This window comes from Microsporum canis, genomic scaffold (genome assembly GCF_000151145.1).
Source record: "Microsporum canis CBS 113480 supercont1.3 genomic scaffold, whole genome shotgun sequence".
Taxonomy (NCBI): domain Eukaryota; kingdom Fungi; phylum Ascomycota; class Eurotiomycetes; order Onygenales; family Arthrodermataceae; genus Microsporum; species Microsporum canis.
The window spans coordinates 1,387,948-1,415,317 of record NW_003299167.1 but is presented as its reverse complement, the minus strand read 5'-3'; the positions used below and the strand labels follow the sequence as shown (position 1 = coordinate 1,415,317).

The 27,370-nt window shown below is 46.3% G+C and overlaps 15 protein-coding genes across 15 annotated transcripts in view; 7 read left to right on the top strand and 8 right to left on the bottom strand.

Annotated features, from left to right (window-relative positions):
* Positions 1–693, top strand: part of MCYG_03379 (exosome complex exonuclease RRP40) — a gene marked incomplete at both ends in the record, with an annotated part of 898 nt that extends 205 nt beyond the window's left edge. Inside the window, one exon of the mRNA XM_002847827.1 lies at positions 109–693. Coding sequence (XP_002847873.1) covers positions 109–693 — 585 coding nt within the window. The remainder of the gene's footprint in view (positions 1–108) is intronic.
* A 372-nt stretch (positions 694–1,065) lies between these two features.
* Positions 1,066–1,746, bottom strand: MCYG_03378 (conserved hypothetical protein; the record flags this gene model as incomplete). Its single annotated transcript, XM_002847826.1, has 1 exon — positions 1,066–1,746. The coding sequence occupies one exon, from the start codon at positions 1,744–1,746 to the stop codon at positions 1,066–1,068; it is 681 nt and encodes a 226-aa protein (XP_002847872.1).
* A 71-nt stretch (positions 1,747–1,817) lies between these two features.
* On the bottom strand, positions 1,818–3,147 carry MCYG_03377 (conserved hypothetical protein; the record flags this gene model as incomplete). Its single annotated transcript, XM_002847825.1, has 3 exons — positions 1,818–1,925; positions 2,408–2,988; positions 3,075–3,147. 3 exons carry the CDS (start codon positions 3,145–3,147, stop codon positions 1,818–1,820), a joined length of 762 nt encoding a protein of 253 aa, XP_002847871.1.
* Positions 3,148–3,915: 768 nt separating this feature from the next.
* On the bottom strand, positions 3,916–4,864 carry MCYG_03376 (conserved hypothetical protein; the record flags this gene model as incomplete). Its single annotated transcript, XM_002847824.1, has 2 exons — positions 3,916–4,668; positions 4,724–4,864. The coding sequence occupies 2 exons, from the start codon at positions 4,862–4,864 to the stop codon at positions 3,916–3,918; spliced, it is 894 nt and encodes a 297-aa protein (XP_002847870.1).
* Positions 4,865–5,488: 624 nt separating this feature from the next.
* MCYG_03375 (major facilitator superfamily MFS_1) lies at positions 5,489–7,213 on the bottom strand (the record flags this gene model as incomplete). The annotated part of the gene is made up of 1 exon (XM_002847823.1): positions 5,489–7,213. One exon carries the CDS (start codon positions 7,211–7,213, stop codon positions 5,489–5,491), a length of 1,725 nt encoding a protein of 574 aa, XP_002847869.1.
* Positions 7,214–7,667: 454 nt separating this feature from the next.
* Positions 7,668–8,048, bottom strand: MCYG_03374 (conserved hypothetical protein; the record flags this gene model as incomplete). Its single annotated transcript, XM_002847822.1, has 1 exon — positions 7,668–8,048. The coding sequence occupies one exon, from the start codon at positions 8,046–8,048 to the stop codon at positions 7,668–7,670; it is 381 nt and encodes a 126-aa protein (XP_002847868.1).
* Positions 8,049–8,964: 916 nt separating this feature from the next.
* On the top strand, positions 8,965–9,831 carry MCYG_03373 (conserved hypothetical protein; the record flags this gene model as incomplete). Its single annotated transcript, XM_002847821.1, has 2 exons — positions 8,965–8,984; positions 9,033–9,831. 2 exons carry the CDS (start codon positions 8,965–8,967, stop codon positions 9,829–9,831), a joined length of 819 nt encoding a protein of 272 aa, XP_002847867.1.
* Positions 9,832–10,017: 186 nt separating this feature from the next.
* MCYG_03372 (conserved hypothetical protein) lies at positions 10,018–10,751 on the bottom strand (the record flags this gene model as incomplete). Its single annotated transcript, XM_002847820.1, has 2 exons — positions 10,018–10,625; positions 10,697–10,751. 2 exons carry the CDS (start codon positions 10,749–10,751, stop codon positions 10,018–10,020), a joined length of 663 nt encoding a protein of 220 aa, XP_002847866.1.
* A 799-nt stretch (positions 10,752–11,550) lies between these two features.
* MCYG_03371 (conserved hypothetical protein) lies at positions 11,551–13,360 on the bottom strand (the record flags this gene model as incomplete). Its single annotated transcript, XM_002847819.1, has 8 exons — positions 11,551–11,825; positions 11,912–12,080; positions 12,135–12,251; positions 12,304–12,466; positions 12,488–12,584; positions 12,641–12,724; positions 12,777–13,092; positions 13,148–13,360. 8 exons carry the CDS (start codon positions 13,358–13,360, stop codon positions 11,551–11,553), a joined length of 1,434 nt encoding a protein of 477 aa, XP_002847865.1.
* A 756-nt stretch (positions 13,361–14,116) lies between these two features.
* Positions 14,117–15,588, top strand: MCYG_03370 (conserved hypothetical protein; the record flags this gene model as incomplete). The annotated part of the gene is made up of 6 exons (XM_002847818.1): positions 14,117–14,306; positions 14,380–14,436; positions 14,490–14,560; positions 14,637–15,016; positions 15,079–15,174; positions 15,234–15,588. The coding sequence occupies 6 exons, from the start codon at positions 14,117–14,119 to the stop codon at positions 15,586–15,588; spliced, it is 1,149 nt and encodes a 382-aa protein (XP_002847864.1).
* Positions 15,589–16,303: 715 nt separating this feature from the next.
* Positions 16,304–18,290, top strand: MCYG_03369 (regulator protein; the record flags this gene model as incomplete). The annotated part of the gene is made up of 5 exons (XM_002847817.1): positions 16,304–16,405; positions 16,490–16,526; positions 16,624–16,717; positions 16,784–17,555; positions 17,607–18,290. The coding sequence occupies 5 exons, from the start codon at positions 16,304–16,306 to the stop codon at positions 18,288–18,290; spliced, it is 1,689 nt and encodes a 562-aa protein (XP_002847863.1).
* A 497-nt stretch (positions 18,291–18,787) lies between these two features.
* On the top strand, positions 18,788–19,958 carry MCYG_03368 (conserved hypothetical protein; the record flags this gene model as incomplete). Its single annotated transcript, XM_002847816.1, has 4 exons — positions 18,788–18,853; positions 18,910–19,095; positions 19,203–19,508; positions 19,587–19,958. The coding sequence occupies 4 exons, from the start codon at positions 18,788–18,790 to the stop codon at positions 19,956–19,958; spliced, it is 930 nt and encodes a 309-aa protein (XP_002847862.1).
* Positions 19,959–20,816: 858 nt separating this feature from the next.
* Positions 20,817–22,043, top strand: MCYG_03367 (sialidase; the record flags this gene model as incomplete). Its single annotated transcript, XM_002847815.1, has 2 exons — positions 20,817–21,800; positions 21,822–22,043. The coding sequence occupies 2 exons, from the start codon at positions 20,817–20,819 to the stop codon at positions 22,041–22,043; spliced, it is 1,206 nt and encodes a 401-aa protein (XP_002847861.1).
* A 392-nt stretch (positions 22,044–22,435) lies between these two features.
* Positions 22,436–24,925, top strand: MCYG_03366 (S-adenosylmethionine-dependent methyltransferase superfamily domain-containing protein; the record flags this gene model as incomplete). Its single annotated transcript, XM_002847814.1, has 1 exon — positions 22,436–24,925. One exon carries the CDS (start codon positions 22,436–22,438, stop codon positions 24,923–24,925), a length of 2,490 nt encoding a protein of 829 aa, XP_002847860.1.
* Positions 24,926–25,529: 604 nt separating this feature from the next.
* MCYG_03365 (DASH complex subunit SPC19) lies at positions 25,530–26,108 on the bottom strand (the record flags this gene model as incomplete). Its single annotated transcript, XM_002847813.1, has 2 exons — positions 25,530–25,916; positions 25,977–26,108. 2 exons carry the CDS (start codon positions 26,106–26,108, stop codon positions 25,530–25,532), a joined length of 519 nt encoding a protein of 172 aa, XP_002847859.1.
* Between the last annotated feature and the right edge of the window lie 1,262 nt (positions 26,109–27,370).

Here is a 27,370-nt window from a genome sequence, read left to right as displayed (position 1 = left end):
TCACAAATAATCGCAGCCTCGCAGGCGGGGCTTCTGACGTCCGAAACCAAGCGGAATGCAACCACTTCAATCCTCACGTTTCCTAGGGCTCGCTACATACCATGCCAGAATGACCTGGTAATTGCCCAAATACACCACTCGAGCCAGGATTTCTTTCACTGCATAATATCACTAAATTCGCCCCATGCATTCCTCGGTCAGCTCTCCTTTGAAGGAGCAACGAAGAAAACAAGGCCGCAGCTTAAACCCGGCGAGCTAGTTTATGCACGTATTCTATCTGTGGGCGTCGGTGCAGGCGGAGAGATAGAGCTTACATGTGTCAACACTGCAACTGGAAAGGCAGAGCCTGACGGACTCGGACCCTTGACCGGTGGGATGGTTTTTGACGTTTCCACCCTCTTCGCCTCCAGGCTCATGATGACCGGTGCAGAAAGGAAAGATGGCGCCGGCCCTGGTGGTGTTATTGTTTTAGAAGAGCTAGGGAGGAAGTTTGAGAGCTATGGTGGGTTTGAAGTTGCTGTTGGGCGGAACGGGAAGGTCTGGGTTGATAGTTCTGCAGACGGTGATGCTGGGGTTATGATTGTGGTTGCTATTGGACGGTGTCTAAAAGAGACGGATGATAAGAGGCTGGACGTTTTAGAACAAAAGAAGCTGGTGTTGAAAGTGTTGAAGGAGATGGGAATGGGCAAATGAGTGGGACACCTCGTCTGTTGATCTAGTGCTTGCATTGCTAAGAGGCGTTGGGCTTATTGTACGGGCATCGATAGAGTGGTATTTGGCGACTTTAGGCCACTAAGGTGTTTATCTTTCTCCAGCCTACAAAAACCGGCGGTAGAGCGGAGCTGAATATGAAATATAGCTTCCATTATGCCTGAGTTTTACCATTGGACTTGATAATTTGACTCAACGTAAGCATCGGTGCTATTTCTCGAGACGGTGCTAATATTCCTTATATCCCAAAAATCTTCAACAAAATATTAAACTCAACCAACTCCTCCATACGTATCCCATATGTTGTTGAGCCAGAAGTATAAGAGTATATCATATATCCTACGGATTAAGCCCCTAAGCACAAGGCGTACCCGTAATTACCTCTATTCCTCGCTCTTTTCCCGCAGCTGATTGCTGGTGACCTATCCATATCTTTGCACACCATGCAGTAACAAGAGCATCGATTAACGGATTGTCCATATCACGAACAATATGTAACACAGGCCTCACATTACTGCCGCCGGGTATACACACTGTCTCTACGGCAACAAGAGACTGGTTTGCATCTTCCCACTGCAATATTTCCTGCCTCTCCGGGCTATGTCTGGGTCTTATGCGAAATATCAGGTCATCCACCTGTCCATTCAAACGGAGCCGAAAGAGTTCCCATCCTCTCCTGAAAATGCCACGAGACATTCGCAGACATAAAACTGGAGAGAGACAGCTTCGCCTTTTCCCTATTATTTCCACTGAAGAGGAAAAAACAGGTTGCAAGAAATCGTATAAATGCTTATCTCTTATGTTGCCGTACTGTGCTGTGTTTCTGTTCGGACAAAGTCGTGAAATTCCAATTTTCTTAAAGCCAGCATCTAGCTCGTGAGTGAGCTCATAGAGAGCCGTTGTTGGAGGAACGACTGGATATATCAGATTGCCATCGAGGGTTAGAGGCGACAGTTCCGGTCGGCTCAGCGGAGGAGGAGCGGGTGTTTGTGCAGCATCTCTGTACGAAGGAGGCGGAGTAGGGACGTTCGACATAGTAACAGTTTACCCAAATACATCGATCTTTATCATAAATCGAGAAAAGGCTTTTGAAAATGTTCCAAACATCAAAGGATCGTTGAGTTGATGAGCTGAATATCGCGATAATCGCCACTATCAGCACTGACCGGATATCTGTCCGTACCGATATTGAAAAGAACAGAGGCTCGGTTAAGCTATGATCATCGCATGTTATATACAGTGATAGTAGCCGCAGCGGTATTCGACTTGTTCCAACAGACACTCGCATGCTGGTTCGATGTTAAAAGAGTCGAAAATTGTGACATCATCGGCACTGCCCATGCCAAGAAGATGACAGGTAAAAGTTACAAGTACATTATTCCATAGAGTAAGGTGAGATGGCAAGCCACCTTAGGCGAGCTTAAAATACCCTGTTAACTAAGCCTCGCTGGGCAATGCTCCAGTCCTCACCGCAATTCCAGGCTTAGAATGATAAACACATTTTGCACACAGCAAGTGTAATTCTCCGTCAAACCACAGCTCAACCCATACAATCCATTAACTGGTTAAGTGAACTTGGCCAAAAGATGCTGGTATCGTAGTTCGACCATGAACGTGAGGCGGTGTATATTCGTTGCAATGTTACCCATCCAACCGCTCAGGCAGGCCGTCATTGCATAGTGACTTCTATTTCTACCATGTTCACCCAGCGAGTTCTCGAGTCTGGCAGGGGTGAATTAGGCCTGCCGTCCGATATCTGGATCTTGTTTCCCTTCTTGCCTGTAGCATCCATATTTTCACCAGGCTTAGAGACAAGCTGTTCTTGACCCTCATTTTTCTGAGCTTCATCTGTAGACCGCTCCGTGCTATCTGCTAGCCCATCTTTGACATCTTCGTCTTGAACAATATCATCTACCACCAAGACTGCCCCGGTCTTGACCTTGATAGTAAACCCATCCTTTTCATCAAACCATTTTCCTACTTTCATAGCTTTGTCAATAGCACGCCCCGTGGCTTTAATAAAGACGGGCTCTTTCCGCAATGCCTCAGAAGCACCTTTAAGCTGCGCAAGCTTGTCTTTGCCGGTTTTCCCCTTATCCCCCAAGCAAACACTCTGTGTAGCGCGCTTTTCAGCTTCTCTCAACAACTTTTGGACGCGTTTTGCAATGCTTATAAAGGGTGACTTGGTCGAGACATAAACGACCTTTGGTACGTTAGCTCCAGCATAAGGAGATGCGGCTGGGGGATGAGGGATTGGCCGTTTCTCAATTCGCGCATCTGAGCAGAAATGAACGATTAGCTCTTGTTAAGAAATGGGTCTCAGTGATGCGCTGAGTAGAGATTGAATTGTCTATATACGGTACTTTTAGGGATCTTCAATAAGTTCTTGTTCTTCCTTTCAAAAACCAGCGCTGGGCCAAGTTTGGTTTTAGCCATGGCCTAGATCGAATCAACACCTCGCTGTCAAATCTATCACACAGGATCCTCGTGTCTAGTCATGGTGCGTTAAGCAAGAGTAATAAATCTTGGTGCAAAGGAAGAGAGAAAGAAATAAATTCTTATTTAGTGCCAAGCTTTCTATTCTACGTCACGATCAACATACGCTTCGTTCGTTGCTCCGTACTCCAGGACCTCACCAAATTCCCCTATTACTGTGTCTCGCGGCGTGTCGCTACAGGTTTGGGAAATTTAATACTGCAATGTAGTGTTACCTTGCCTGAGTGGCCTCTAGATGGATTATGTAAGTCAACCTCTTCTTGATGTCGCTGCTGCCTAAGTCTTTATAAAAAATACTATAAGTATAATAGTTTTCTACGCGTAGTTGCTCTTTTTTAATAGTATCCTTTGCCTAGGCGTTAAAATAAGCTCTTAGTTAGGCTCTCGAGGCGCCCTCTAGTAACTTACGATCCTTAATAAACGTCTACTCTATAGAATCGGCTATCTTAAATAACTTAGATTCGGAGATCTCTTCTATTAACTAGTAATAGACTATTTCCTTAAAGCGGTCCTATACTTCGTCGTTGTTATATAGTAAATCTGAAATTTAGAATGGGAAATTGTCCTAAACTTCACCATGACAGAAGCACAGCATCAATAGGGTGAAATTGAAACCAGAGTTCAGAATCGAGACTAGCCTACGTGCAGACAACGTTTTCACTAAAATAATAGAATAAAATACCGCGACAGCAACTCTTATCAAGGTATTTATACAATTTCAAGAACTGGTGCATACTTTTGTATAACTTCATTGGCAGTCATAGTTGGACCAAGAATAAAGGTGTCGCCTGCTTCAAGATTAAAACCCAAACCAGGCCCATCCACGTCCTGACTATCCTCAACGGTCTTTCCTTTCCTTTTCTTTACACTTTCTTCAGTGACTTCATTCTGGGAACGTTTTGTCGCCTGTGTTGGTTGTTGGCCGTGTTGAAGATTTTCTTGAATTTGTCTCTCGGCTGTGTCGGAAAAGTATAAGTCCCGTAGCTGTTCTAAAGAGGAACGGGTTTCTGGGTTTATAACATAGATCCTGGGACTCCCCAGGGCAGCGATCGCCCGCCGAAGTGAAGCCATTGGGTCGCCGTGCCAACATTTTGGTGTGGTTAATGTGGGGATAATCGAGGGGAACATGCCATCATGGAGGAAATTTTTTAGAAACACACGTCTATATAAACCCCCAACGTCCTCTGGAGATATGCTTCCATTTCGTATTTGATGATCTTTGTAGTCCTTTGCTGTTGGTACTTGCCGCTTCACAGGGAAACCACTTTCAGCCGTTAGGCGGCGCCGCTCGCGATCCTCAAGTTCGAAGTTTATAAAAAAGTGAAGGTCTGCTGGGAAGAAGATGTACCCAGGGTCGATGGCAAGATCAAACTCGACGTGACATGAGGGACATAAGGGAATTGCATTGGCCACCGACTTGTACGCGAAGTTAAACAGCCCAGCTTTTTCCCATATTTCTATCTACAAAGAAGCTTGTTAGCATTCTTTGACAACGGACAGGGTAGAGAGAGTTCACTTGTGTATCATGCTGCGCAACTACATGGCAGATCTGCGGCTGTCTGGTGTTACACGCCCAACAGTTGGGCCCGGACAGACGTTTCGATTCGAGCTTAATTGTTTCCGAGAGAGTACTAGATTGTGAAGAAGTATTCGACATGGTTCCGGCTTGTCGAGATGTTGAAGTGGGGGTGGAGGGAGGTGGCATCCGCCGCCTGTCTATTGAATCCATAGCGTTAGTTGCTCGTCATGAGAATAAGCAACCTGAGCTACACTTACAAGGTCATGATGGCACTGAACATGTAGTCCAATGCAATGAGGTGTACGAGGAAGGAGCAAACAGAAACCAAGCTGGCGCGCAGGGAACGTTGTGTTCTGATATGAGGATGTTGATTAGACTTAGCAAAGCTGATTAGTGAGATATCGCCACTGACTACTTGATATTTTTGTCTGAATGGACTCGCGTAGAATCATTTTCAATGCGCAATTATTTGATAAACAAGGAGTAAAGCAGTAGCTAGTTGCTGTAGCCACCAAGACAGGCATCGTGTGTCCTCACAGGTTATCTCAAAGGCGAAAAGATAATTAAATGATATGATGCTATCGTGTATTTACCTGATATATCGTAGGTTTGACGATGTGTCCGCGAAGACTGTGCAGAAGATACTAGGTTAGGGTATTGAATTTAATAAGTTGATATTTCGTGAACTTGATATCTCTTCCAAAGTTGCTCTATCTAAATTACTCGCTATGAAAACATAAAATGGCGGCTTCGCTAATGGTCCTATTTCTTTTCTGGAGTGTATACCCCCTTTTCCACCTCCCCTGGGGTACCAGGCTGATCTTCTTTAGCAAGCCCATACTCAGTCTCGTGTTCCTTACGTAGCTCAACGTGTTTCTCTATAAAAGCACAACAAAATCCAAGGCAGGCAATTGCGACGATAACTCGCCAGACTACCTGCAACGCCTTCACATATACCATTATGACTTGGTCATGCGAATCAGGGGGCAACAACCCAATACGCCCACCGCTGGCATACGAGTACGCAGCACCGTCCTTCAAAAGAGCTTGGACTGCTACATCAGTAATCAAGTTTATATGTGAATTCACCTGGCCGTTGAAAACGATGGATGCCATCGTTGCACCCCAAACCAGACCGAATGAGCGCACGAAGGAGTAGGTACCAGTAGCAACGGCAACGTCGCTCTCTGGTAATGGTGCCAAGGTAGATGGTAGTGTAGCAGTGAAAACGATTCCTGTACCTCCGGACGCAAGGATCTGATATCCTACCCAAGCTCCTGTACTGGATGATTCGTTCAACGTGGAAAACAGGCCTATACCGATGGCGCTCAAAGCGAACCCAATCCAGTGTAGCGGTATGTACATACCCGTTTTCGACATGAATACACCCGTCAGCCCGCCAAAGGGCATAATAGCGAGGGCAAACGGAAGGAAATTCACACCAGAGGTTAAGGGTGAGGTTCCTTTGACAGCCTGGAAATAAACTGGGAGGAAATAAGAAATCGCCTGGAGGATGATGGCTCCGAAAAAGATGATGACAAAGCTAGCTGCTGAAGTACGATGCTGGAACAGCCTTGGTGGCATGCTAGGCTCCTTGCAAATTGGCGACGTCTGGTGGAAGTGGAACAAGATCCATCCTAGAACTCCAATAACCAAGGGAACTATAACATGCCAGGAGCTCCAAGGGTAGACACTTCCACCAGTAATAAGGCCGAAGAATAAAGAAACCATGGACGGAATGAAAATCGCATTTCCTAGAAAGTCGACACGAGCCAATGCATGACTCCATGTCGGGCTGGTCTTGTACCGAACGTTTAGGAAGAACAGAATGGCGAGGAGGCCTACACCACCGATTGGCAAGTTAATCCAAAAGATCCATCGCCAGTTCACCTGGGCGAGTGCACCTCCAATTATAGGCCCAATAGTTGTTCCGATCGCAGCGGTCGATAGAACAGCACTTAGGTACGGGCCTCTATGCCGTGGTGGAACGATATCGCAGATGACAATGTCGGACAAAACGTAGAGGCCTCCTGATCCGAGACCCTGAATTGTTCGACCAGCAATGAGCATGCCGACATTCTTAGCACCTCCCGAAATACCGCTTCCCAGGACGAAGAGTGCGATCGCGACGATAATGGGGTTGCGACGGCCAAAGATGTTCGCTATTTGGCCGAAAAGGGGCTGGGGGACTGTCGTTGCAAACAAAAACGAGTTTGCAACCCAGACGTACTTTTCAGCTCCGCCGATTTCTCGGGCTATTGTGGGTAGAGACGTGGTTATGATGGTGGCGTCGACGGCAGACATGAAGGACAGCAGACAAAGGACAGAGATGATGCACCAGACGCGCCATGACCGTCCGAACGCCTGTGAATCTTCAACAACCTGGGCTTTTCCATCGCTCTCGGGCGATGTGCTATCGTGAGGCCTGGGGCTGGAGGAGATGTCGGTTGGATGGGGAGTCACCTCCCCCATCGAAGCAACAGTCATTCTCGAGTTATTCGGGGGTTGGGTATATTGGGGTAAAAAAAGGCGACCCAAAAGTTGACTTGAAGGATGGCAGGCCAACTGTTTTCGTTTAAGAGTTGGCGAGATATTAGTAACTACGGAGCAGCTGGCCGGCTGGTAGCCTTGCCGCAGGACGGGATCATGTTGGAGGGCATGCACTTGTGATTAGCTGCGGTACGTGCATGATATCCAATAATACAGTGGTGGACAGGATAAAATAGCGCAAGGCTGGGTTTGTAATAACTAACATATGCCATGGAAGACTCTTTTGATACCAGGAACAGCTGAAGTATATGTGACGGGATGTGTGGGAACAAGGAAGAAACAAAGCAGCAACAGAGGAAACGTCAAGAATAGCGGTTGGTGGCTGATGGATCCCCCTTGTCTAGCGCCTGCAGATCAAAAACCCGCCCCCAGCTCGACAACTTAACTCATCTTAACTTGTCATGCCAAACCAGCCCCACGCAGCAATGAGGAGCCCCGAAGTAGCCCTAAAGATGGCTCTGCCAGGCACCCCTTCGCGCCAGCACACATAGCCGTCAACCAGGCCAACATAGGCTAGAATCATCATGATAGTGTCGACTTCACGGAATTTCCCCTGGGAGTAGAAGGCGAAGAGGGCGAGTCCGAGTGCTGAGGTGCGTCCCGACGCCGTGATCATAACCGCCTGTGCTTCCTTTGAGATCGCGATGCGATTGGGCAAGCCAAATTCTCCGATGGCATGAGCAGCGTTCCAGAATGGCATCAATCCGCCAAAGGTGGTGGCAGTCGCCACAAAAAGGGGCGGGATGTGCCACGCGGTAAAATTATCGAACATCGCGTGGGCTGATCAAGGGCTCGTTTCGTGTTTAGTGTTTCTTGAGATGGAGAAGCGCTTTGAAATTGGTGATGAGCTGGGTGTGTTTGGAAAAGAGAAAACTGAAGGGGCTCAGGGTTGCATTTGTAGGGGGGTGCTCCACGAGAACATAACAGTTGGACGAGGCTGCGATTGTTCTTTCAGGTGTGTCAGAGCAGAGGTAACTAATCCTTGCCTCTTATCAAAGATCAACAAACAAATCCTTCGGGGCTTGGTTGCTAACCAACCAATTAGACACCCGTTCAAAAGTTGGGGCTGAAGATTGGCATCTGGCCTGTGACTTGCCTGTTCAAACCAAGCCCTTGAGGGTCCCCCTTGTTCGGGTCTCCGGACCGAATGATACACCAAGGATACCGATGATGTGATTATATATTCAGCCTTTGCAATATGATATTGCTTCAGTATCGGAAATTAGCCCTACCTGGGCCATAATTGAGGCTGCTAGCAGGAAGAATGATGACTCGCATATTCATAACCAAACCAGGGGAAAGCAACCTACAGGCTGGGGGCCATAGTGCAAAGAAAGGAATTTAACATCGGCCGCTGATATAAGCATAAATACCTGCATTTACTACATTCGGATGGAGTACACAAGGATGACCTGAAAGTTGTGCTTCAAGGATGAATGTACATACATACTCCATGGATAGTAGTAATCCCGGGCATAAGTAATTAGTTATTACCATAAGATGTACGGAGTAATGTACATATGAATGTATAACGATATTGTAGATCTATCTGGCGTTGTAGCAGGCTTAACGATCATAAATCATCCAATCATCATTCTGCGTCACCTGCTCCAATGGGAACCATGGGATATCTGACAAATACGGATCAATTATAATCCGTCCCTAAATAAATAAATCCAGCCAATGGCATGGCATTTGCTCAGATAACGTAAGGATAGACTGTAATTCACGTGATCATCTTTCCTGCTCAATACAGCGGGTTCTCCTTTCGGCCGTTGAAACGAGCAACGCGGGCTTCAGCATCAACAATGCCCAAACTTCGCACCCTTCCCTTCTGGCTGGCCGTCAGAGTCTTCATTAGACGTATCCGTTATCGACTGCAGACCCCCCTTGCGCTGCGGGGTAGTATCTATAGCCTCAGACGACTTCACAAGCATCCCTATCTTGCTCTCTTCCGCCTCTTTATTCCATGGCCGACATGGCGATTTCCCCTGCCAGAGCCGATACCTGTGAAGGAAATACTAGGAAATGAACCTCTTATGTTTGAGAGGAGGCGCTATTTTAATATATACACTAGTATACCGATCTGGTGTATGCGAGATACCTCGATACGCTCACTTTATCGGCTCTATGAATCTATGGCTTCTGGCGAATATGCTCCAATGGGCCAAGAGACAGAATATTTTTGGTATCGGGGCTGGGAATTAGACGCAATTGAAGACCCTCGGGACTTAGACCCTATACGATATGCAATTATCGCATCTCTCGTTGAAGAGCTTGTTACTGCGTTTAACTGGCGACTAAGCCTAGGGATGAGAAGGAACCGCCAGCATATAATCCGAAACACCGATAGCGACCCATACCCCCCATATACACCAGTATCTGGACCCAACTGGGCTAAATATGTACCACCGATCATGCCAGAAAACCTAGCAGGACTACCGCAGAAGTTTATAAATAAAGAAAATCAGCTCGTGCTTGAAGAGAAAGGCTGCAGCAAGACGTTCTCGAAACGTAATATCGTTACAAATGTTGGCTGGCTATACACTATATGAGAGGACTAGATATTGCTGCCATATGCTAGATGAATTCAGTATTTTTTTTGACTGCGCTGAGTGTGAAAATTCGGGGAGATGCCTATCCATCCCAGGTCTAGCCATCCTTCCAAAGCCCTCTTATCATGGTATCAGAACGTCTAATTTCTTTGAAAAACGGCTAGACAGTCAGCCACACACGGAGTATCAACTCTTAAATATCTCCTCGTCGAACTTTTCGCGGTAGGCCGTGGCTATAATATCCATCGTCTTCTCATCGGGCATGATATCAAAGTTATTCACATTTAGGGTACGAATATGCTCACGATCCAGCGGCCCATTCTGTTGCCCTCTTAGATATCTGAGCATTGCCAGGCAGTCACTTAGGTCGAATTTGGTCTTCCGCCCGCGGTCTGCCGCATGGATTCTCCTTATCTTCCGTTCTAGCGCCCATTCTATTGGCGCAGCTAAGACAATAAGATAAGCTCCTTTGAATAATACGATATTCTGCTCCTTCGCCTTGCTAAAAAGATAATCTCTCGCGTCCATTGTAACAAATAAAGATAGGTCCTCGTTGGCCCATTCGATATTATAGTCAAGGTCTCGGCTGACCTTGACAATCGCATCTTTAAGCGGCTTCTGGATATCGATGTCGGTCGCCCATTCAGGCTCTATCAGGTAATCAAGGTCGCCAGTCGCTGTCCGATTCTGAAGAAGCATCACAGCCAAGAATCCGCCTGCCGCAATCAACCGGATAGGCGCAAAGGCGACAACCATCTCGTTTTTGCCCATCTCCTCGTCTAGAGCCTCGAGGCCTGCAGGTCATGGTGCTTGTATCAGCTCTCCCTGCCTCAGCTACTACCTGTCCAATAGTTCATTTATTTACCTTTTTTGAAATCATCTTTCTCCAGGAATGCCTTGCCCTCAGGAACTAAGGCCATTGTAGGCAAGCCACAACATTAATTCGGTGCTCCTCGTATATATATACAAATACTATGTATACATATACATCTATGCAACCCCTCGCCTTCCGATTACATAACCAAGCCAGAATCTATCGGTTGTTGCATCGATAACTTGTCACTGGATACCTCAGATTTATTAAGTATTATGAGTATCAATTACGGACCGCCTGCTAGGTCCGTGGTATAACTCCAGTGGTAATATATGCTAGGCGCGTAGTGTGTGACAACTGGGAGTTTTTGATATAGAAAGCCTGGATATGAAGGAACGAACGTCTGGGATATCGAGATCTTTCATAAGTTGTGAAGTAAGTTAAAAATGGATGTTCACGTGATACCTCAAACACAAAAAGCAAAATGCTTAACTTGACAGCAATAAACAACAACCGACACACAGTCAAGAGAACAGATGAAGTACCGCTGTGTGAGAACCGAGACGTGAAAAATACATTTGCTATCTATTCAGAACTAATATACTCGACATGTGAAAACAGTGCAAAAGATATTTATACGGTATGGTAAACCTTACATTGTACCCCCACTAATTTGACTCCCTAGGCCGAAGGATTACCGTGGTACTTCCTCGCGGGTAAATAAACGATCTCCACGTGAACCAGCGGGCTTCCTCCTTGTCCGAGAGTTCCATATCGTATTTGGTGATGTACAGCTTGAGTATGATTTTCATGACTGCTGCGGCATAAAATCGTCCAGGGCTATAGTTTGGTGGATCAGTTAGTTCTATTCGCTCTGAGGATAAAAATAAAATCGCAAGGATCACTTACCACGCCATGCGCCCAGTGCCCCAGGCCTGCCAATCAGCCACATCTGTGAGCTGAGTGGGCTTATTGGTCTCTAATTTTCCAAAGGGAGACCCGTTGAGGTCAGCGAGTAGCTCTGGTTGTACGAAGCGGAGGCCGTGAAATTCGAGTGGCTTCTCGAAATTTGCTGGATCTCTCATCATGGCTCTCTGTGGCGTACAGAACCACTCGCCAACTTCAATCCTGGTTCCGTCGGACAGTTCAAAAGGTTGCAATGCCTGTCGACGCGTGCTTACTGTATCCCATTGAAGAAGAAATCGTTAGTTCCTGTCAAAGTCCCATACAGGTTCATTGAAAAGAATGAAAGATAGAGATTCTTACTTGATTCCACGGGAGTTGTACGCATTGATTCCTTGAGGAAACTGTCAAGAAACGGGAGTCCATTGCCTGTTTTCTCAAAGGCTTCCCATTGGGGCCCCTCCAACTCCTTCCGAAGCAGCTCAATATACTCCGAATGCAAACAGAGGTCATGGACTGCAAAACAGACGGTCTTATCCCCAGTCAGTAAGCCATGCAGTGGACGTAATATGATACCTTTACTTACCGTGGTAACAACGTGGACGGATCCAAACCAAAGTGCCATCAGCTCGTGCACAATTCTCTCCGCAGACCATGGTTTTTGCTTCGGCGAACATTCCATGACCCACTGAATGCAATCTTTCTGTTTTTTTATTAGCACATATCTGTGAGTTCACGAAGGACTATTCGCTTACATGAGTAGGAGTGTTGTGCCCTAGTAGTTTCTGCGCTCTCTCCTGAAGTCGCTCCTCAGTAACTGGTATTAAGGTGCTGTGGAGGATGTCATGGGATCGGAATTGCTTGGCCAGCAGCTTTCCGACAGTTCTAACAAGCCAGATGTTATTTATGGCTCCCAAGCTATGGACGGACTTGACTTACGGAGCGATAGAGCTTGGCAGTAAACGAATTATCTCGGCTATCAGAAGTGTGTTCTCTATGAAGTCAACTGCTGCCTTCATAAACTCCTTGTTTTGGGCTAAGATGCTCCATTAGCCTCGCGTATTCGGATATTGAATATTGGGTTATAGATACCTAGCTCCTGGCCAAAGAATGCCAATGCATTGGAGTAAGCGACAGCTTCTTTAACCATTGGATATAATGGGGCAGCCTTGACCCCTGAAATATTGTTAGCTGTACGTCGCGGGATATGCCTATTCTGGTCCCTTACCGTTCATAACTGGGAGAGAATCATGCAACTCATCAAACATTCCAGATATGGCCATTCGAATATCTGGAATGAGTTTCGGTACATTGTTGGTAAGGAGGGTACGAAGGGTCCGGACCAGCGGGGTGCCCTCAACTCCCCTTTTGTCAAACCAGTTGAAATTATTCATAGTGTATTTCGGTTGAAGCATCTGCTTTGCAGCTGCTTGAAGCGAGAGCACATTGTCCGGAGCGGCATCGATCTCTTTGATATGGTTGGCTGATGAAACGACTATGCAGCGAACGTCAGGCGCGAGGACCTCATAAGGGGCTCCTTTTGCCTGCTCTAGGAATCAGCTTATCTGTATGATCTCCCCATGTCGGATTGCTTCATACTCTATCATATCCAGCTTGAATGAGATTGGGACCATTCACGAGAAAAAGCCATGCTCTGGCCTGTCGTCTTAGAACTGCGATCGGGAGGTATAGCGGTGACAAGATGCGGGATTTGAGCTCGTTGCTTGCTATCATAAACGAAGATAGAGCTATGATCGAGCTACCTAGCAAGATGGCCAAAGCGGCATCTAGGTTAAGGGCGAGAAGCAGCATTTTTTTTTTCTTTTCGCGCCTTTGAATGATCAAGAACGGAGGATTATTCTGGGCCAGCTTTTCTTGACTAGGGTAAACCTCATCCTCTAGGCTTGCCCATTTTTATATGTTCAGCATCTTAGCGTATATCTACGGAGTACAGCAGCAACTACATAACACTTGTAACATTACCTCAGCTTCTATGGCTCCAAGCCTTGTTTGGCCCCAATAATAAGTTCCCCCTAATATACATAAGCTTTCACTGCCTCTACCGAGAACCTGGCGGCCAGCTTACTTTTCTTCACTCAGCCTTGCGCACAGGGATAACTACTGTGTCTCTCCTGTATCTCTGGCGTCTGTCCGTATTTTACCGGGTATTATATCAAGGCACGGCAGTTTCGTATAGAATGCCACGAGGAGAAACTCAATAGGCTATAGTGATGAGGTAGTATTCAATGCAAAGGTGACTGCATTGAAGCTGCATGAAGGATGCGCCCGACAGGGATTTTGATCGCCATGATGCTAGACCCTGTCTCAAAGGATTGATACATGATTTGGCAGTGGAGAAGCACGATCGAGCCTTGCGTGCGCACTCATCCTTCAGGTTTCTTATTTGTATTTGATATACCTGCTCTGCATTTCTGACGACGCGCTGGCTGACTTCACCCATGGAAGACTTTCTGCTCTAAAATTGTTTCTCCCCCTCACAATCTCATGAGCTGTTGGAATAGTAATCCTCTACAGCTACACAGCAGTTAACCCTTCAACGCTGCTGTCATGGCGGATCTATCGACATTTCCGATTGCTCCCAATCCAAATGGCCTTCCGCCCAACTTCATCGACCCCCCCTCCCGGGAATCAACTGTTCTAGTGCTGGGCCTAACACTTATATGCGTCAGCACGTTATGTATCATGATGCGCCTCTTCACCAACTATAAGCATATGGGCAAGCTGTGCTTGGATGATTGTATGTATCCAACATTCCCAGTCCACCGGGTCTTCGTAAGCGAACGCTGCTGACAAGATAACTCCTATACCAGACCTCTGTGTATTTGGAGAGATGGCAGGTATTGGATTCTGGGCCATAATTTACAATCGTATGTCTACCACCGTCTCTTATAGGTGATAACCACCTAACCGTTACTGTTAGTCGCTCGAGGCGGCGCTGCAACACATACATGGGATGCACCAGCTAGCCTTGTCACCAAATCATTCATCAAAGTAAGTGAGCTTTGATTCTAACTGATTCCAACATAATATATCAACTAGTCTATCTAATTTCTAACTGTTATCGCAGCAACAATTCGCACAACAAATGCTTACTGCCCCAGCCCAGTGGGCGACAAAAGCTGCAGTTCTAGCTCTTTACATCCGCATATTCAATACTGTACGATGGATGCGCCGAACCTGCTACATACTTATTATAGTTATGCTCCTGGTTTACGGGATTAATATCATTCTAGCGGCGGTATACTGCCTCCCTAGAAATGGAGCCCCTTGGGATAACACTGCATTCACAAGATGCGCAGAACCAGTTGTTCTACAACTTTTTATTGGCTCATTTTCGGTACTCGCAGACCTCATACTATTCGCGTTGCCATTTGCCATTATCCCCAATCTACATGTGGCCCGGACGAAGAAGATTGGGCTGACATGCGTGTTCGTAGTTGGGCTTTTGTGAGTTGTGTCCCCTTTTTCTAAAAAAATAAAAATAAAAATTGGCTACTAACAACTGTAAGAACTGTTACTGCAAGTATAACAGGGCTTGGATACCGAATTAAATTATATCTGGGCGGGGATCCGCTGTGGAACGGGATTACTCTTACCCTCACAACGTGAGCTATCTATCTAAGGCTGGGGCAACGAGAGAAAAAAAAAACTGACCATATTCTAGATTCGCAGAGGTGTTTGGAACCGTTATCGTTAGCTGCGCGCCGGCGATATATGCATTCTGGCTGAAGTTTATACAAGAGGGCGAACTATATTCACAACTTCTATCAAAAATGTCTCTATCCAGAACGAGGGTAAAGACAGATGATTCGTCGACACAAGGAGGACAGTACGATTCATCATCAGATATAAAAGAGGACCACCATGACTGGCCGGATAAACCCACTAACAGTTATGGAAGGCTGGGACTTCTCACAAGGGTATATTCCACCTCTAGCCCTTCATCCACATTTGTCCCGATGAAAAATGTGATTGCCAAATCAACTCGTATCGACCAGTCTTCAACGCCAGGTAAGTAAAAAGATAATAATGATCTGTTTCGCGGACATGTCAACGATGGAAGGGTTTAATGAGATGTGATGCGCTGCAATGTATATAGCTTGATACGAAAATGTATATGGCACTTTTCCGGTTGTCCTTGGATTGACCTGTGTTAAGGGGCGACCGAACAGGCTGTGGCACCCTCTTGGTGTGCCCTTCAAGTAGGCGGAGAAGACAGATATAGAAGACCTCTGCTGTCTTGACAGCTAAAAAGACTGATCAAGGCGAGTTCTCCGAAGCTGCTTTTCCTTCGCGGATGATATTGCGCTTATTCTGGAAGGTGATTGGTCATCGTCTGGCGCTTATACGCTTCAATAAAATGTCGAGAGAGCCGATTTAGTGACGACCCCTCACAGCTTTCACCCTAGATAATTCTACCAAACTCCTTACTATGAGCTGCTTTAAAGAAAGGTATCATATAGCTATTTTACTACTCTTCAAGGCTTGTGGTCGAAGAAGAGATTTCTCTTAATATACATGTAGAGCCGTCACTCTTAGTTATCGATAAGCTTTCTGCCCACTAGAGAAAAAAACACGCCCAAAAGGTAAAAACTTTTTCTTCCCTCTAATATTCTGTGCCGCCAAAAGTTGTTTCTGCGTTCACCACGAACTCCATCCCGTCAGCACAAATCTTCATTGACAGGATAACTCTTCTTGGGCTGGTATAATATCCTTATTTGCAAGAAGGAAAAAATGAGCGACCAAGCTGCTGGCGTCGCCTCGGATGCGACTGAGCGGTGTGCCATTGGTATTTCCTTTGGCAACTCCTACAGTTCCATTGCATATACTTCGCCTGTAAGCTGCAATTTATACCATTGGATATCATTGCTTCTTAATTCCTTGTCTGCTCTCCTAACACTCTGTACGTTACTTGGATAGGATGGAAAAGCAGAGGTAATTGCAAATGAAGATGGAGGTTAGTGGGATCCCCCCTCATGTCAAATACGGACCAAACTGATCGCCAAAAATTTTTCTTTTAGATCGCCAAATACCTTCTATCATCTCATATGTAGACGGTGAAGAATACCACGGGACACAAGCCAAATCGCAGGTTGTCAGACATCCAACCAACACTATTGCGTTTTTCAGAGATTTCCTTGGAAAAGAGTAATATTCCTGTCCGAGCCAATATTCAATTGGAAGAGATTTGGCTGACCATCATATTATCTCTAGGTTTAAATCGATAGATCCTACACCATGCCACCAGTCCGCTCATCCCCAGCAGCATGAATCCACTATTGCTTTTACGGTGCAAGAAGGTAGTGATGAAGAGAAAAGCACACTCACCGTATCCGAAGTTACCACTCGTCATCTTCGTCGCATGAAGACATCCGCATCTGAGTATGTTGGTAAAGAAGTCAATGCAGCAGTCATCACTGTCCCCACAAATTTCACCGATGCTCAGCGATCTGCTTTGATGGAGGCTGCGAAGAACGCTGGTATTGAGGTTCTTCAATTTATCCACGAACCTGTGGCCGCTGTTGTAGCTTACGATGCCCGACCTGAAGCTGTCGTAACCGACAAGCTTGTTGTTGTTGCTGATCTGGGTGGGACGAGATCCGATATTACCGTCATCGCATCTAGAGGTGGGATGTATACCATTTTGGCCACCGCCCATGACTACGAACTAGGAGGTGCCCAGTTGGACCAGGTCCTTATTGACCACTTCGCAAAGGAGTTCATCAAGAAACACAAGACAGATCCCAGAGAAGAAGCCCGCGGCTTGGCTAAACTAAAACTGGAGGCAGAAGCTACCAAGAAGGCTCTTAGTATCGGTACAAATGCCTCTCTAAGCGTCGAGAGTCTGGTTAATGGTATTGACTTCACCTCCAATGTGAACCGTCTAAGATACGAAATTCTCTCCGCAAAGGTCTTTGCAAGCTTCACCGAACTCATCGAGCAGGCAGTTCAGAAAGCTGAGCTTGATCTGCTTGACATTAACGAGGTTTGTGAAGTCTACGCTGAATTCATGAGCGCACTACTTACTGAGCTATAGGTCATCCTCTGCGGTGGGACATCTCATACCCCAAAAATTGCTCGGCTTGTCCAGGGCTTATTCCCTGAAACCACGACCGTTCTTGCGCCGGCTACCTCCCCCACGGCCATCCATCCGTCCGACGTAACTGTCAGGGGAGCCGCCATTCAAGCTTCTCTCATAGAAGAATTTGAAATGGCCGACATCGAGCAATCCACCCACCCGATGGTCACTGTTGCCCCTCACCTTAGTAAGGCTATTGGAGTTCAGCTCGTGTCTTCTGAAGAGACCACTGGCATTTTCAGGCCACTCTTGAACACCGAGACTGCTCTCCCAGCTCGTCGATCCGCTCAGTACTCCGCTCCAAAGGACGGTGGTGACGTTTTTGTCCGTATTTGTGAGGGCACACGCGAAATCAAGGTCACAAAGGTAGAGCCTAAACCAAAGGCTGAGGATGAAGATGATGAGGACGATTCCGATGACGATGAGGAGGAAGAGGAAGAGGAAATCCGCGAAATTTCATGGAGTGTCTCGAAACCAATTGCTGAGTTTGCCATCCGCGATGTAAAGCCCCGTGGCAAGATTGAGGTTATGGTCAGCGTGAGTGAGCAACTTGCTGTCCAAATAACCGCCCGTGAGATCGGTGGAAAGGGAGGCGTCCGTGGTGTTGTGGAGCCTCCACAGGTGGTTGAGAACGGTGCATAGATTTAGGGTAAAAATGGGGGAACATACAAAAGCACACATAAATGGCTAAATTAGACGGAGAGGAATATTTGATGATAATGTTTTGATCCTTTTCCAATGAATTTAATACATGCTTCGTTTATAAGTTGGCGCCCTTTCTAGGCACTCCATAGAACCCCCTTAAATGTGTTTTTATCTCTAGACATCAATAACCCGCCTTTACTTCGTTGCTATTTTTATAATATCTTCATAGGGACTTAGAACAGCAAACTATTTACCATTAAAAATACAATCCTTGGTTCCCCTATATCTCTCTTCTATGATCTTAAATGGTCCATTTGGCTATCAAGTCAGACTTGCATAAGAGGGCGCTATTGGTTGCCGTAAGTAGCTGTGATTAGGTAATAAACCAAAAATGACGTCTGAAGTTCAGGGCAAACAGCAGCAGCATCATCTTCAAGGCCCACAACTTTCATCCCTTCAATCGCAGTACAACGACATACTACACTTGCATAAATATGGCTGCTTGGGCATATCCTTCTCTTCCTCCTAACCATCTGAAGGAGAGAGAGGAACAGTCGTTAGTATGTCCTGTTTAAAGTCCAAATCTTAACCTGGATACAACTAATCAACCACTTAGTCTCGAGAATTGGAATGGCTTTTGAACTCTTTACAAGGGACGCTTGCTTCTTTACGGGACGGGCTGCAAGAGTGCTACGCTCTTCTCACGCCGAACGACACAGGATCTACACTCGTGCTTTCCTCAATGCGATCAGAGTGCGTCAAGGGTTTTGTGACAAGGATGGGCTCGAAGATTGTTAAAGGAGTACGTGTATTCCATGGAGACACCACAGATCATGACTATATTCAAGATCTACTAACTAGAATTTAATTGAATGTGGAGGGCCCCTGCTTACAAGTGCAAAATTCTAGGATGTTCAACTCCGTTTAAATTCCTTACCTCACCCACGCGGCTCGCCGTCGACTCGACTTTGCCTTTCGTCCAACCCGGCTGCTCCTGAGCTTGTTCTCGGCCAACTCTCATCTGTTCGTCGTCTCATAAATGATAGCCTCGATATTGTGGATATTAGCACATATACTGGGGATCCAAAGAATGCAAATTTTATAGCAGGTCAGCTAAAGCTCCTTGGCGATAATTTAGCTGAAGCCAGACAAACATTGAAGGGGGATGGAGAAGGGATTAAGCAGCCATGGTTTGAAGACAGTGCTCATGAGAAGGTAGGATCCCCACCCTCAAAGACTCCGTCCGTAAGTCTGGTTAAGTGGAACTACGGATAACGCTGACTCCATATTCAGAGCTTTGATCCACCACTTCCGCCTTACCTCTCATTTCACCTCTCAATTTCAGAGGCTGCACTCGTGCTCTATCTTCGCACTCTCGAACCCACATCAACAGAATCCGTTCCAGCGGCGTCTTTCGCACCAAACATTTCTTTAGGCGGGTTCTCTTTACGGGATCAGCTTTTTGGTGTGAAACAGCCCACTCATGACGAAACTGGAGATGTATTCCAATGGCATGGTGAAGAAGTAACGGTCCAAGAAAAAGTCAGGGTGGAGAGTCAAGACCCCAGCCTTTTATCTGCCATGGCAAAAATCTCTGCACTCGAACATGAAGTTGCAAGGTGGAGAGAAGCTCTTTCTATCCTAATGGGAGATGAGAGTGACTAAACTATGCCTCATATCCTATTATCTAAACGTCTTCAATCCAGCATTGAAACTCTGCACCCATCGTATTCGGACTTTCTGGTATTTCCTTATGTGCACTTAATTTATCTCGTATTAGGCTGCCCGTTTCCCCACAGTATCAACTTCGGAGTCGGCATAATCGGAACCCGCAGTGCTATATATTCATCCGTGTCTATATTTTTCTATTTATAGTGTCGTCACGTTATGGCCAACTACACGAGGGTTCAAGCGTCTTATCAACGGGAAAAACTAGGATTTGAAGAGTGAGCAGCAGCGGTTACTTGGACAATCCTCAAAATGTTGACTTTCTACCGACTTACCTATGATAGCAACCCGTTTTCGAGTGCTGTGTAGGTAACATAACCATTCCGCTCCTACTAATTTTAGATTCACATGTTGCGATTCGAGAACCCCTTGCGAACCCAAGGTAAATCAGTCAAGGATAGCTAAACATAGCGTTTCAGTGCTTAAACGAACGGGAACCCTATAAATGGCCAATCACGATGGGAAATAAGATGCACATGGGCAGATTTTGGATATTTGTCTCGTGAGGCACAATGGACAAGAAGCTCATCACCGCGGACAATGTCACAATTCATACGATGTTCCATCGGAATGAAATCGGCTCTATGCGACCACGAGATCAGTTATCTATAGTATATAAAAGGGTCAACTCTCAAATGCAGTTTTATTCTGACTCCAGCCTTTACAGAGCCTGAATGCCAGGCTCGTACCTGAATCTCAATATCAAACCTCATTAAATTCTCTCCTTTAAACCTACTTGTCCCGCTACCGGATCTCAACCTGAGTATCGATATCCTTGGAATTTAGTCCATCAGTATGGGGGTTAAGCAATGGCTAGTCTCCCTGGCGGTAGTTGCCCTTTCAGCTACCGTTATCCAAGCGAAAGTCGATGATCCGGCAGGAAAGGCTGCTCAGTATCACAAGGAGTATGCCTTGTTCAAAAGTGAAAATATGCCCTCGCCAGACAAGCTATCTAGCGGAGTTGGATTCCACTCGTTTCGAATTCCTGCCGTCATCCGTACCAATACTGGCCGTATTCTTGCTTTCGCTGAAGGCCGCCGCCACAACAACCGAGACTACGGTGACATCAATCTGGTCTACAAACGTACCAAGACTCCAACCAACAACGGCGAAAACCCTAGCGACTGGGAATCGTTGCGTGAGGTTGTCGGCACTGGCCCTCATACCTGGGGTAATCCTACCCCCGTTGTCGATGGCAACACTATCTATCTCTTTTTGTCCATGAACGACGGTGCGTATAGCCAGAATGGAAACAACGTTCTGCTGAATGGAGAGAAAACGAAAAAGATAGATTCCACCTGGGTTGGTCGTCGCCACCTCTATCTCACCGAAAGCATTGACGACGGCAACAGCTGGTCTAAACCCGTGGACATGACGAAGACTTTGACCCCAGATGGCCAGGCATGGGATGCTGTCGGGCCTGGCAATGGCATCAAATTGACCTCTGGCGAACTAGTAATTCCAGCGCAGGGCCGCAACATTATCGGAACTGGACCAGCAGGGAACCGTACTTGGTCGATGCAAATTCTCAAGGGCGCTGGCTCCGAGGGAACGATTTGCCAAACACCTGATGGTAAACTCCTCCGTAATGATCGCCCAGGCCCCAAAGGCCATCGCTCGGTTGCTCGCGGTACCCTCTCTGGCTTTGGCCCCTTTGCAACGGATAACGGTCTTCCAGACCCTGCCTGCCAGGGTTCGATACTGAGTTACAATAGGGATGAACCAGCCAGAACTATCTTCATGAATTCTGCCTCCGTGGACCGACGCACAGCCATGCGTGTACGCATTAGTTACGACAAGGACGCTGCCAAGTTCAACTATGGCCGTGACCTGCAGGATGCTCCTCTGAAGAATGTCGGAAACGAAGGTGGCTACTCTAGCATGACGAAGACTAGCGATTATAAAATCGGTGCATTAGTAGAGAGTGACTGGTACGAAGATAAGGGTGGAGAAAAGTCTCATCGTGCTATCATTTGGCGCCGTTTCAACTTGTCCTGGATCATCAATGGGCCTCATAACTAGACTTGATCAAGTATGTATATAGTAAACAAAAAATCTGCCGTAGAACAATATATTTGACAAAGCTCAATTAAACAGCCAATGTATTTAGTAGTTAGAATCTACTTGCCGTGTTTACTTGACTATTCCACCTTGTCTCTTGACTTGTGCCTTTTTATTGTCTTTCCATCTTTTCTACTCCCTCACAGTAAGGTTGAGGGTCAAATTTAAGCATAACTTCAAGTTTAAGTTTACTGGAAAAAGGTAAATCTAATAGCGGCTACGCGCTAGTCCAAATAAAATTAGCATAGTCTTGGCGGTTGCTGAGAAGCTTCGAATTATTCATCTGTAGATTTTTTTTAATGTCGATGGAAAAGAAGGCATAAAGCACTTCTCTGTCTCACCGAACGAGAAGTATGATATCCCGACGGTCTACAGCAACGGCGCGCACGGCGTACTCCCAGACCTTCCTTCGAATTTCTAGTCGTGGATCTCTAAAATCCTTACGCAGCTGCAAAATCCAAAGCCCAAAAGCTCTCTCGACGGTCTCATACGCAAGGACTTCTGGCCTTTTATTACCTAAACTCACACGCACTTCAAATGCCTTTGCACAATTATCCCTCGATAGTGGAAAGCGATTTAACTCGTCAGCAATCAATTCCCCATCTTCCACTCAAAAAGAAGAATTCTACCGGCTCCTCGATAAGATATACGCGCAGCATGAAGAATTAGTCCAACAGATCGAAGACCTTGAACTTGAAGATTTGCCTGAATCAGCCACAAGCGAAGATTTAGATGTTTTAAAATCTATCAGTTTGATAGTTGGATATCGCACTCCAGAGGCATTGGATGCCAGGGTGAGAGAGGCATGGGAAAAATACGGCGTGTTCTTGCCGCCTGATGAGCTACACGAAGACGGCCTAAAGCTCTACAGGCGGTTATATGGCGAGCCAGTTTTCACCAAACCGGAAGAATCAGAGAGAGAGGAAGACCAAATATTCCGGGAGAATAAGCATGGAGAGTGGGAAGAAGTTGAGATGGCGCGAGACCATCACTCCACTGAACCACAAACCCCGGAGAGCGAGCCATTGGTGGGCATATCCGAGGATACCATTGATGCACTAAACACCCAAACCACAGAGAGGTCTCGTCAGGTGGCAGCGGCCCTTGGAGCAGAGCTTTTCACCGAAATCCCGACATACGACAGTGAGGACCCCTTCCTTCGGTCGCATCCATTTGTAGATGAGGGCAAATTTGGTACCACTCCGAGCAGCGTCACAGCCCCAGCAGCTACTATGATGAGGCCTATCACTCAAATGAACGCTGCTTTTTCGAATAAGCATGTCTCTGAAACCGCGCGCACATTATTTGGGGGAGCCCAACTACCTGATGCAATTGGAGTACATAAATCCCTTCCAAAGAATCCAATTCCTCTCACGCCATCACAAAAGAGTATGTCGCATATAGAAAGCGCCTTGTTCATGTCAGTACTCTACCCTGGCATTTATGCTTCAGTTCTAAGTGCACTCGTGGAAACGCGGAAAAGGCTCGGGACAAAATGGATTCGCGGCCTTATGTGTAAAGAAGGAGGGCCGAGTATCCTTGATGCAAGTGGCGGTGGTGCTGGCATCTTTGCATGGAGAGAAGTTCTGCGATCCGAATGGTCCCTGATGTACCCTGATCATCCAGAAGACAGCCTGGCAAAAGGCAAATCTACCGTCTTAATTGGATCTGATACATTGCGACACCGTGTCAGCAGCCTTTTAGAAAACACGACATTCCTTCCACGGTTGCCTGACTATCTACGCCTTAAGGGAGAATCCTCTCTCGGCCCCCATAAGCCCGGGAATCGGAAGAACTATGATATAATAGTTGCCCCTCATGCGCTATTACATTTTGAAGAGGACTTTCAAAAAAGAGATTACGTCCAAAATCTTTGGGCGATGTTAAACCCCAAAGGTGGTATACTCATTCTTCTCGAAAAAGGGCATAAGGAAGGCTTCGCAGCTATCGGAGGCGCCAGAGCGATGATATTAGAGCGGTTAATAACTTCTCCTGAGTCGGCAGAAGCTGCTGATACTATCCGAGAGACACAGAGTTCGTCATTGGAGAAGAGTAAAGGGATGATAGTTGCGCCATGCACAACGCATGCTCGGTGCCCCATGTATGTCGAGCCTGGAAATGCGAAGAGACCAAAGGAGTACTGTCGATTTGCACAGCGTTATGTTCGACCACACGTCTTACAGCGTATCTTGGGAAACCCGTCCCACAATCATGAAGATGCGGAGTTCAGCTACCTGGCCGTCCAACGTGGTGTTGATAGGAGAGAAACGGATGGCTTGGTCCAAGACGAGGCAGCTACAAACGCAGCATTCTCTGGCCATGAGCACGCTGTTGACGTTGATAAGCCGAATGCTGGAGATGTCACCGATCCTCTCTTATGGCCACGAGTTATTCTACCGCCCATTAAACGAAAGGGTCATGTCTCTATGGACGTATGCACTCCTGAAGGGAAAATTGAGCGTTGGACTGTCCCACGTTCGTTCAGCAAACAAGCATACCGAGATGCCCGCAAATCTTCATGGGGAGACCTATGGCCCTTAGGAGCTAAAACCCGAGTCCATCGTCCTATCCGCACCCCCAAACCAGATGAGGCTTCTTCTATAAAAAAGAAGGTACTGAAGCCAGGCGCAGATCGAAGGCGGAGACGTGCTGGGCCTGAAGACGATGGCGAGGAAGATCTTGATGAAGAGGAGAGCCATGAGAAACTTGCTGACAGATTGCAAGAATATCATGACCGCCGAACAGGCCAGAAAAACAAGAAAGAAAACAAAGTACCAAAGTGGGCTAGGCAGATGGAAGTGAAGCGTGATCGCAAGCTAGGCCGACAGTTGGGCCGTGAATAGAAACCTAGACTGGAGCTTTCTCGTTGATATATGGCTATATCTTCGACTTATTTACACACATACGAGCGATCAGGCATCTCACTGGAACATAAGGAAAGGAACTCAACTTATTTTTACGATTGACGGAGTATACTGTATAATATTAGGGATTCTGCATAGTTTGGACAAACTGTATTACTAGCCATGTATTGTATAAAAATGTAGTTTAATTCACTTCTCTCAATATTATCTTCTCTCAGCAATGCTCATATTGATGGCTGGGTCTGCGCCTGAGCCCATTGATTCGACCTGTTGGTAATCTCCCCCTGTCTATTTCCCCGCGTTTTCTAGCTCTCGTCATATTTATAGTCAACGAAAGATAGCGGAGCTAATAGGTTTTCCCCATTATGGCCTCATATAGGCAAGCATGGACACAGTAAGCTTACCATTCCTTCATAGTGGTGCCCGTACCGAAACACTGGAGTGGCTAGCTCACCCGCATAAAAGCAGGTTAAAGAGTTAGGTCACTTAAGGATAATTTTCCTGCTATAAAACACCACCAGGCGATCTTCTGCAACATAGCCTTGTGGTTCAAAGGTATACGTCTATTACCAACCAGCCATGTTCAAGAAGCAGCCATGCTTTTCCTTAATTGACGTTCACGTTGTTTTGATTGCAGTTCCAATCGGTCAACAGCATACTGTAGGCGTTCTTTTTTCTGTGTTAGCCTGCGTAGTTCAGCGGCTTTGCCTCCAGCGGCACCACCAGCCATAGAAGCAGAGTAGACTCCTTTTCTTTCATGATGCATGCTCCCGCTAGAAGAGGGTCCTGGTTCGTGGTATAAACGCCCCTCTTGCAGCTCAGCTTTGGCTTTCAACGCCTCCTGTCGGCGCGCGAGCTTGTCGGTGTGGTTTGACGCCAGTGTGATAAGATGAGAAATACTGGGTGTGATTTCGTCCACAATGGCTTGCTGTGCTTCTTTCAAAGTCGGTTCAGGGAGTAATTCGAAGTGCTAAGTCAACGTATACTGTCAGCTATATGTATAATATACCGGTGAACTATTATTACTTACTCTTGTAGATTGAAGTACTTTGCAGAGGCGGGGGAAATCGTTTACACCTTCATCAAGGATATCAATTGAAGATTCAAGTAGCTGCAAGGATGCACGAAGAGAAGAAACTGAAGATGACAGAGCTGATGCCATGATAAATGCCGATTTCTCCCTTTAAATAAGTGCTTTTGGACCTTTGTTGCTTCTGTACAGTGAACTTCACGCTTGATACTGCGATTTTATAAACAAAAAAGATATTATCACGTGACTCCTCCATCATGAACGAAAAAGATCGGAAACTCCAACTTCAACCTCAACGCATTCAAGCCTCGAGAAGCCTACCAGCCATCGCCATCTCCGCCGCAAAACTCGGGACAGAATTCGCTCTCCGTTCACTCTATCAATCAAAATGCCTCTCCTACCAAAGAAGTTCCCGGCCCTCGTTGGTTCGTTACCTCCATCTAAGCTCCCCAAACTGGACTGCCCCAGACGTTGCTAATGATTCAATCAGCCAAACCAATTGCTCCATTCTTCGTTGCTGGTACGTCCTGACGTTATCCAGCCATATTTGATGTTTCGCTTTCCCGCTGTATCCAGTTCGATCACATCAAACCCGGCCGCATGTCTGGTTATTCGCTATATCTCACCTTGACTAACTGTTCCATAGCCCTGGTCGTTGGATACGGAATCAACTCTCTCCAGAACGCCATGATGAACTGTGAGTCGATATCTCTGCTTCTTTATATGGTGATGAAGTCATTTTTGAAATGACTGGATACCGCCGAGGTTTCCCGAAACGCAACAACTCTTTCAGGTACCGGGCGTATGACATGGACACCGAAACTAATACTTCTTTTTATAGCCGAGGAATTCAGAAATGATCCCCGAAACCCCAATGCCGCAAAGCAAGCTGGGAAACACTAGATTGGTGGGAAGGAATCTCGTGAAAAACAACTGTACTCTTATATCGCGGCCGGATAAAATGCTTGCTATCCGAAGCCGACCGTTTTGATACGTCAGAAGAGCCTTTGTACATTGAACATAGAGACATTCTATTAACAGTTTTCAATTGACACGTTATCCGCTACATCACTCGAGCCTCTCGATAAGGATATGACCATGGCGAATAGGTGGCTACTTTTGGGCTGAAAAAGAGGGATCTCACAATCCCTTCCCTTTGGTACTATTATATCACCGGGTATTATTTTCTGTTGTTTTAAGCAAGGCACATCACCACTCAGGCCCACGATGATCTGTCCAGAATATCGTAGAGTAACGTCTTAAACACTGGTTTAACCACGCCAAACCTACCCATTGAGATAATTGCAGACTCGTTACCGAGTAGCATCAATATTAATCTCCTACAGAAAGGAAATACTCTATTGAATCTACATTGTTATTCTTCAATTTATGCT